The 10,456-nt window shown below is 37.7% G+C and overlaps 1 protein-coding gene across 2 annotated transcripts; it reads right to left on the bottom strand.

The window, feature by feature from the left end:
- Positions 1–37: 37 nt before the first annotated feature.
- si:ch1073-390k14.1 (deoxyribodipyrimidine photo-lyase) lies at positions 38–5,681 on the bottom strand. 2 transcript variants are annotated; one of them, XM_059565324.1, is made up of 8 exons: positions 5,570–5,681; positions 4,130–4,901; positions 3,428–3,600; positions 3,000–3,084; positions 2,678–2,910; positions 1,804–1,998; positions 1,313–1,538; positions 38–940 (listed from the first exon to the last, which is right to left on the bottom strand). In XM_059565324.1, exons 1-8 carry the CDS (start codon positions 5,678–5,680, stop codon positions 411–413), a joined length of 2,325 nt encoding a protein of 774 aa, XP_059421307.1. In that variant the 5' UTR covers position 5,681; the 3' UTR covers positions 38–410. The 2 variants fall into 2 exon arrangements, with proteins under 2 accessions (XP_059421307.1, XP_059421306.1); XM_059565323.1 differs by having other exon boundaries at positions 5,091–5,652.
- Positions 5,682–10,456: the final 4,775 nt, after the last annotated feature.

Genomic DNA, 10,456 nt, shown 5'->3' on the forward strand with positions numbered 1-10,456 from the left:
AATTTACAGAATAAAGAACCCAATGTAGTAGTTTTCAAGTTTTGTTTTATAAAACACCTTTAAAGAAAACAAAGCTTTAGTCAAAAATGTTAAATATCAGAGAGTTTCCAACACCACAATGGATGGGTTTGTACAGGATGAGAAATCAAAATAGGCCATTTGTATTGGATTATCTACTAAAGTTTTAAAAAGTCAAAATATCAAACATGTTTGATATCAAATGTTTGATATCTTTAGACTAGAACTAGAAGTAATGAAAGTCTGAAGCTAAAAAAAATCTAGAGTCTGTGCCCATAATACACTACATGAATATGTGCAAAATCATCTCCGACTGCTGAAAATCTGCAGACTGGCTGACCAGTGTCTGCTTAAAGTTGTGTAGTGTGTTCCAGCCTTAACATGTCAGACGGTTATCTGTGGGGAACAGCGACACCTCCAGGCACTTTGCTGTAAGGGTCTCTGGTTGGGGTCCGTCTGGCCCTGCCACGTGACACTGTGGGCTTAGGCAGACCCTCCAGAAGACACCAGTCCCTCTCTAACCTCTCTCTACGCTGTGTGTTCTCACACATCACACTGGCTGTGAAGTCTCTCTCATTTAGGAAGGCAATGGTTTCGTCCCGTTTGCGGCTGACGTAGCCCTTCAGCACAGCACTGCTCGTGTTATCTTGCCTGTCTGGATCCTCTGACTGGTGTTTAAACTCCATGCGTGTGATGACTGGGAGGAGAAAGCCGGTTCCTTCACGACTCATAACATCTTCCATACTGCCCAGGGCATCTTGCACCAACCTTGCAGGAACAGGTACCAGGTCACAGCCTGATCGCTGGTCAACAAACTCCCTAAAGCGCCTTCTCACCGTCGCCACATCCTGTAGAGACTGTGCACGTCGCTCCTCAAGGTCAACAACAATCCGCTCTGGGTAGTTGCCACCTAAAACCACACCTGTGAACAGTAAGTGAGAATAGATCGTATAAATATGATTTAGTATAAATGTGATTTAACCTATTTTATCTCTGTAATGTGACATTTCCCAAATTAAATGGAGTGAATTTTTTTTATGGGACTTGATTTTAGTGGGAATACTGGTAAACAATATAACCAAAATCCTATATTCCGATGAATAATCGTTTTTCAATTTTTGCTGTATATTGCCCAGCTCTAAATTAGAAATTGACCAGAATGAAGGCATTTGTGTTTTCTACAATCAGCATTATTGATAGATTACTGTGCATTTTCATTACTATAAATATAAAACACTAAACAAAGCATTTTGAATAACTGATAATCGTGAACAGATTATATTGTACAACAGACCTGCTCTACGCAGCATTGATGCTGGGCACTTCCAGGGCTTATGGACGAGGTCATCAGGAAGTGCCTTCAGTTCAGGACACCACTGCCGCACATAGGTGCCATAGGGGTCACAGGTCAGCGCTGCATCAACAGGGTGCATGACGAAGTTCCAGTGATCCAGTCCACACATTCCTCCATTCTGCCACATCATGGCGTCTATGGCAACATCAGCGTCTACCAGCGTGTCCTGTACAATGGAGAAAGAGAGTTGAGATGCTGTTGAATGGTCATTACAGGTCATTTATGCTAAAGTTGGTACATTCTCTATCAACAAACAGGAAACCCAATGCATTAATACAGAACTTGCTGGCACAATGCTACTGTACTGTCTTGCAGGTGGTTGCCAGGGTGTTGCTATTTGGTCAAAAAGTCAGAAATGTGATAGACAATCTCGCAAGAAGCTACAAGATAGTAAAAAATCATTAGATGTAAAAGGATTTTGCATGTCTCACCTGAAACCAGCGGTATCCTTCCTGCCAGGCAATATGCAGATAAGCGATGAGGAAGGAGGCAACCACGTGTCTCATGTAGTTGTTCATCCAGCCAGTTTGCCACAGCTGTCTCATTGCCGCATCTATCAGTGGGTATCCTGTGCATCCACGCTGCCATGCCTTCAGATGGACATGGTCTGAACTCCAGCGCAAAGCCTGCTCATGGGTTAACATTTGAGTATGCCAGTGAAATTGTAACAATAAGCACATAACTACATATATACATTTAATGGTGCCACTTAGATGCTAGGATGTTGTGGGCTGTTGCTTGGGCATTAATATGCAGCTGCTAGGGGATTCTATGAGGTTACTTATTAAACTAAATTAAAAGAGTCCACCACAAAGCTCTCCAAAGCTTGTCTATGGGATTTTTTCACCCGGTTTATTATTTGGCAGGCAAAAATTATAAATCTGATCAAGTAATAGCACTTCTCTCCTAAGCAAGTCACATGGTTTTGAAACCAATATCCCATTCTTATTGCAATAAACATGATCTAAATCTTTTTGTACTTTCCATACAAGCATGTTAGGTTGGAGCCTAACAGCTCGACATCTTGAAAAAAAAATCTGCTAATAAAAAAGGCCTAATATTACCTATTTTAATGATGCAGAGTTAAAAAAATATCAATAAAAAAACTTTCCATTGGTTTTTAATGCATCTATATTATTTTGATAAGTGCGATACAAAATGTATCATATTTTGTGAGAAAGTGTGATGCGCTAGAGCAAAACAGGCAGTATTTTTGATATTAGCACCCCAAAATTAGTAAGAAACCAGCACTGTATTTCAGTCAGCAAATATGATGCAGGGCAGCATTGTAAATATGAATCTTGCCTTGTACGGTGGCCTGAGGGACTCCCAGGGCAGGTCTGGGAAAAGGCACAGCTGCCAGTATGCCAGATCCCTCCAGGCCAGTTTCCGCTGGAACTTGGGGGGTCTGCAGTGAGCTCCACGGGCATCCCATAATAGGCTGCGTGCACTCAACTGCCCAAAGTGCAGATACGGAGACAGAGAGCTCGTGTTAGGCTCATCTGCACGACTTGACTCTTTCTCATAACGGTACACACCTACAATGAAGTCAGTTGATGAGTGCAAAATGATGGACTGCCTTGTAATGCTGCTATATTAAAACATGTGCCCTGGAAATATGTCTTACCATCTCGCAGGAAGGCCTCAAGATGAGCCTGAGCTCCTTCCTCACTAATGTCCCATGATTTCCGAATGTTCACAGCCCAATCAATCTGTTAATACCACATCACAAAAGCACTTTTATCATTACATTTTTGCTTGAATTAAAATAAATATTAACTGAAATAAAATATAAAACAGAAATCCAGCTAGTAGCCGAAACAACATTTACCATTTAATTTAGTTTGATGTTTTAAAATAACTAAATTAAATAAGTAAAACTCAAATAATTTTTTTTAAAACCTAAATAAACACATATAAAAAACTAAAACTACTAAAAATGACAAAAACATTGCTATAAAAGTAGAATAGTATCTCAGTGATAATAAAACCACATTGACTGTAGGACTGAAATCAGATGAACACATCTGTTGTGTGTTAGTTTGAATATTTCACCTCTGTGCCATCTTTCCTGCGTGGCATGCGTGCCAGTCCCAGATCAACAAGTGGGCATCCCTGTGGCCATGCTGAGGGAGCAGGCAGGGCAGCGGGGGCATCCAGCGGAGAGGTCTGTCCACTGCCAGGATTCTGCTGGCAACAACTCATGAAGTGAGAGACAGAGCCGATACCTGCAAATAATGTAGAAACCTCTAAGAAATTAGCACTTTAGAAGATTGTGGTGGCGTTTGCCTATGCAGAAGTTGCAGCTATCATGCTAGGGTGTAGTAATTAATTGTCAGGGCAGTGCTATGGTTGCCAAGGTATTCTTTAGTGTCTTGCTGTGCAGTTATTATGGTGGATGTTTAATTGCCCCAAACATTATTTTTTTGGTATGTGGAATGATGAAATATGCAAATTATGCATGGTCTAATTAAATATATTTAAACATAACATTTCAGAAATGCATCATTTGCATAATTAAACAACATTTCAGAACATTTGTGATCCAATTATCTTAACTTAATGAGGGACTCAACTCGGGAAGTATGGCAATACCTAACAATTTGTATCCTACTCGCCTACAGCATCTTGCTTTAAGGCATAATGTACAAATTACATTAAAAAGTGTATTACTTTGTAAAGAAGAATATAAAAATGTATGCAGAATCACCAATCAAATGCCCTTGTCTGCACCTTTGTCTGCACTGCATTACCCACCTCTTAGTCCAACGCCCCGTGTGCTGACCGTGTAGGGGTCTCTAAGGCAGTAGGAGTGGTAGACATGGCACTTAACACCTTGTTTCTCCAGTTTCTCCCACACGCTGTCATCTCTTTCCTTCAGCCACGGCTCATACAGGGCCGTTGCCACAACCGATGCTGCCCCCGTCTCAGCGATTAACCCTTGCAGAGCTGTCAAAGATGAGACCTCTGCCTTTAGAGTCACCAAGTTGCTTCCACGCTTCTCCAGAGAGCAGTTCAGACTCACTAGTGCCTGATGCAGCCAGTATTTAGACGCCCCACCGGTAGCCACGGTAACCCCTGGACCCTCCTCCTCCACCACATTCCACAGGAAGACAGGAATGACAGGTGCACCAAGCTCCAGGCAGCCAATGAGAGCAGGGTTATCCCACATGCGGAGGTCCCTTCTGAACCAGAGCAGAACCGGTCGTGGTCCCGATGGGTTCTTCAACAAATGCTGCTTCTTACGCAGGCGACGCCTTTGTGACCTTGTTGACTTTGTGACCTTGAGATCATCATTTTCTTTATTTGTGTTTTTAATGGCACACGTGGTGTTATGTACCTCAGTATCTAGTGTCCATTTTGCACCAGCCTGGTTCTCTGCTTCTTCTGCTCCATCACTGATGTTTGACTGATTAACACCTGACGTTGTCAAGTCTGCATAGCTTTTGTAAGGCTGATGAACTGGTTTGGTAAGTTTGGTTTCATAAAGAGAGAGTGCTAAAGCCAACTCTAATTCATCCGCTTTATCCTGAAAAAGCAACATACAAAATATGTTTTAACATACTGCACAACACAAGCAGTTTATTCTGAATACCAGCAGCTACTCCATGACCCTTCAGAAATCATTCAGATTTGCAGCTATATTATAGGCTATATATATTGTTATATAGGTACATATACAAGCTTTTTGACTGGTACAGTATGAAATCCACACTACCTTGGAGAAGTACTCCAAAAAGATTGCAGTCAGCTGACTGTGTAAATGTTCATGTCCTGATAAAAGGGGTTTGATCTCGTCCAGAAAGTGTGCTCGGGTGTCTGTGTCTCCCAGCAGAGATAAACACATACAGAAAAACCCGTCCGGATCCTCGCGACCCGACACCAGCTCTCTCAGCAGTACACGGACCTGAGACACGGACTTCATATCTCTGCTTACAGACATTCTCTTGAAGGAAATCCGTCACTTTTTAACGCAGTAAATATACAAATTAACCCCAATCTGACAGACAGAATGCATCCGCGAGCCGCGTTACAAAACGCATGAATGAATGAGTTGAGAGGTTACACAAGCAGCTGCTGCGGGGCTTTCATAACCGACTGTAATATCGTCAGTAGGCCTACCGTTTTACTTGTTTTTACATTACATCAGTATTTTTCATTACCGAGAATTTATATAATGATAGATTGATTACTTACGTTAACTACATAAACTTTAGTATCAGAAGCATGAGGACTATGTAACAGCGTATCCAGTGACTTTAGAGGGGCGGTGCTGAATAAGATGTCTGGCCAATCCTGATCGAGCATATTACAGATGCTCCTCCCCCTCAGTGTGGCACGTGTTAATCCAAATATACGAGAGCCAATCAATCACAAATATTTCAAAACCATTTTCTGTGATTATCTCAATCTCCTGCTATATCACAGACACACGATGACCTTTGACTTGAGTAGGTTTTTTAAAATATTATTTTAAAAGCATACATTTGGGTATTCATCCATTTATTTGTCAATAATAATCAAAGAAATCACATTCTATCCCGAATAAACTTTCACATTTCATCCCTGTATTTGAATATATATATATATATATATATATATATATATATATATATATATATATATATATATATATATATATATATATATATATAATGATGGTAATGAATTAATAATTAATAATAATACATTTTATTTTCTAAAATTATTTATATGGCCTACATGACATTGATGTACAATTCCATATAATACATCTGCAACTTTTTGTATATATCTAATAAATAAAATATATGATTAAGAATATTACTTGTTGAAATGTTTTTATTAATTTTGATTTTATTAATTTTTTATCTATTGCTTGCAATTTCAGAGCTCCATAGCTTTGATATTTGAAGTGATTTGCAGAGAAAAGTGTGATTGTACAAGCAGAGGCTGACAGTTTAATGCGACTTTCTGTGATAATACCATTTAGCAACAGAGGCAATACTATTTAAGTTTATATAAGAATTATATGTATATATATATATATATGTGTGTGTGTGTGTGTGTGTGTGTGTGTGTGTGTTTGCGTATGTTCAATAAGTAAGTAGTCCTAATAAAAATTAACTGGCTTAGTGTCTTACATGCTTCTTTAAAATGTATCCATTGATTCTCTTTGAAGCTCAGACATAGATATACTCACACAGAGAGACACGTGTACAGAGCACATGATGTAAAACAATGTGTTACTATCTTTTTCTTTCATGTGTATTGACTTACAAGTGGACTAAAGCCTTTCTAAAGAGGAACAAATAGCTTTAAAATGAAAATTGAACAGGGAGCCTGTGTTTGAGGACAGTGTAATCAATAATGTTAAGACGGTAGAACAAGTCTAACAGACTGCAGATCAATACAGATGAGCACCTCTCTCCGGTCTGTCCCACTGACCTCATCGTCTGATCTGATCAGCTCTTTATTTAAAGCTCCACGGCCGCTGAGTGAAGGGCGATTCGAGAGAAAGAGACTGAGAGTGGCCCGAAAGCAATTAAACACTTCATTGGGCACAAAAAACACTCTAAATCTTACAAAAAACATATATAAACTACATTACATTTTCCAAGAAAATATGAGTGTTCACTACTGTAAATATGTGTGTGTATATACAGTGTGTGTGTATATATATATATATATATATATATATTATATAGTAAAGGAAATAAAGCTATCAAGGCGTGTAAGTGTAGTCATATATGGAGCATGTTGCCATGGAAATGCAGGGAGTGATTTCAATTGGCTGCTTTGAGCCTGACCTCTGATTTGAGTCATATGAGGTGACATCTTTCTCCAGTGCTGATGGCCTTAACCCAAAATCTTGGACAAAATCAAATGCACTGTTTGCTCTTATCTGTTGTATTCTGCATGTTTTCATGTGGAGTAAATATCTGTCTCTTGCTCTCTCATTAATGCTCCGCTCAGACGCTGTGTAGCAGTTGACAGGGAGAACTAATCGCTCTGAAGATTAAAAATAAATGAAGAGAATCGTGTTTTAGAAAAACGGTGGAACAAACATCATAAATCATCCAGCCTAGATCAGGTTTCTCCTCACTGTCCGCACACTGACACACACACACACACACACACACACAAATTACATTACTGAACTCACATTACTGCTGCCTTTCAGGAAGGACGCACCAAGGGGGAAAGAGAGGAAAGGTGATCAAGAGAGAGAGAGAGAGAGAGAGAGAGAGAGAGAGAGAGAGAGAGTCATATTAGATGAGGCTTTAAAGTGACAGATCTGGAAAAGAGGAAAACAGAGGATTTTGTATCTAAAAGCTTGTGTAGACTGCAAAATAACAACAACAACAACAATAAGAAAATAGAACTGCTTAAATAGACTGCATAATAATAATAATAATTACTATTTTTATTATTACTTATTTATTATTATTATTATTTATTATTTAATTATTATTAAAAATTATTGTGCATGTTTAAATGCACAGTGTCTGTGCATCTGCCTCTTACAAACCTCTTTTTCTTGCTCTAATTATTATTATTATTATTAATATTATTATCATTTTGCAGTCTTCACAAGCTTTATTATATAACAATAAAGACAATATAACTGCTTAAATGGGCTACAAAAACAATACTTATAATAGTAATATAAGAATAATCATAATATTTGTGCAATTTTTTCATTATTAATATTGTATTTTATTTAACTTTATGCTGAATTAATTATATTCTGTATCTTACTCAAAGAGACTTGGGTTTTATATTTCTTCAAATGTATCATGATGAGGCCATTTTAATCTACATTAATTACAAATTTGATAATAAAATTATATTCTTAATCGAACACTGGAAACACTTAAGGATTTTTAGTTTTTTTATCACGAAGGTCATTCTTTGGATTTCAGTGGAGCTGATGATGAGACCTCGTATAACGTGTATATAGGAGGGATGGAGAAAACATCTAGAGTTTGTGTTCTAGGACATAAAAATACATACTTTTCCTCGCAGTCACTGGGCATTAGTTTATACTTATCCCTCAAATAATGAGTTTGCAGCAGCAGTGTATACTCCCAGGCTGCAGTTTTTAACTGTCCTCTGGAGGTCACTGTTTGACAGCGAGTGTCAGCTGAATCACACCACACTATCACAGCCTGTAGAGACAGAGAGAGAGGACAGAAAATGGCAGAAATTATTTGTGACTTTTTGTTACAGCAGTATGTGTTCGTGTTTATGTGCTCATTTCTCTGTGTTTTTCGAGAGGCGCTGTTAGAGACGCAGGAAATGGAAAAATGGACAAAGAAAAAAAGTGCTAAAACAAATGAACAGAGTAATGGCAGTAGGCAGTAGAAGAGGAATCAGAGGAGAGCGAAATCCTTTGTTCTCCTCTATTCACTTGGAGCGCATGTCTGACTCCCTATAGGCGGAATTTCATTTTGCAGCATCTCACAGACACACACACACACACTCAAACACCATGTAATTTGCCCTCCAGGGACACTATCATTTTTGTATTTCTGCCTGTGTATTTCAGATGAAGTGTGCAAGTGCAGACCCTCTTTAAGTTTATTTTGGGTGTTTCCTTGTGATACAAGTAATATTCTTTTTTCCTTCATTCCTTTTCCTACGCCTGCATGAATAATAATACCATGTGACACACATCCTTCATTTAAGAAGTTTTTGAGAAGGTCACAAAAAGATCAGGATTAAACATAAAGTCGATACACACTCTCAGTGCTGTTTCTGCATGTATTTAAGTAGCTATATGCTCAGTGTTTTGGTCCTAACCTCAGACCAGTGTAAATCTACAGTGCTCTCCCAGACACACAGACAGACTAGAAAATCAAAGCTTCTGCATCCGCACAGTCTAATACAGGACGAAGAGAGCTAGTCATAAACCAAAAATACATATTAAGGAATACAGGGATTTTACATCATCAACATGTACTGTATGATAATAATTGCCATGCACAGTGTCATGTTTTATGTTTAAGCTTTCTATTATAAAGTCAAATTCAAACACATAGAATTTATAAACCTATATCTTGAAGTGTAGAAAGAAAATCAAAGTAATGGGTTTGATTCTTAGGGGAAAGTATAACGCAAAGACTGAGCACACGGCAACTTGCTTGGTTAACGTCATCTGCCAAATGCATAGATGACATGAAAAGATAAAATACAGAAAAAAATAGAGATAAACATTGGATAATGCAAATTGTATCTGACATAACATTATCCAAGCATTTGTTTAGTTTATTGTTTATCTTTTAAGATTTAAAGTATAAAGAATGTATAAGACAAAGTGTATATTGTAGAATCTGTAACTGTTCACCATTTCTTCTTTTTGTTCCCCCACCATTTTTAATTGCCTCCCCGTCCATACTAGCTCAATTTAAATAATCCTGTGGTGTGAAAAATACATTTTTAAAGGTAAAAATATTTCATGTAGTTTCTCAATTAACACAAGGACATAAACACTGCACGCATAATTAAAAATTAATTAGAAAAACACAGTTTAAAATTGTTTAAAACATATCCCGTTATACGGCAGGACAACTTTTCATAATTCCATATATGTGTGTATTCCTTTTATAATATGTCAATTTTGCACTTATTAGACATTATATTTCCTTTAAGTATTCTATGCTGCTTTAGATTATCTGTTAATAATGCATGTTTCCTTCCTTCATCAAAAAATCAGTAAAAAATCTAAATCATGGCTGATGAAATTCTGCACTTATCATGCATTTGCATACAACTGCATAATCCCCCCCCCCCTGATTCTATTCTATTCTATTCTATTCTATTCTCTTCTCAGGACAAAGCTGATTAATGATATTTTGATTAAATTATGTTAATACTGCATGTTTCTTCTCAGTTCTACTAACAAAAATCAGTAGAATATATATAGTGGCTGATGAAATTCTGTACTTAGAATCATTTGCATACTATTGCATAAAATTTCTTAACGTATAGTTTTCTATTCTATTCTATACAATCCAGACCAGGTGGGTTTACGATATTTTTGTGCTTCAGATTATCTGTTAATGTTGCATGTTTCCTCGCGGTTCCACCAGTAAACATCAG

Source organism: Carassius carassius, chromosome 13, assembly GCF_963082965.1.
Source record: "Carassius carassius chromosome 13, fCarCar2.1, whole genome shotgun sequence".
Lineage (NCBI taxonomy): Eukaryota > Metazoa > Chordata > Actinopteri > Cypriniformes > Cyprinidae > Carassius > Carassius carassius.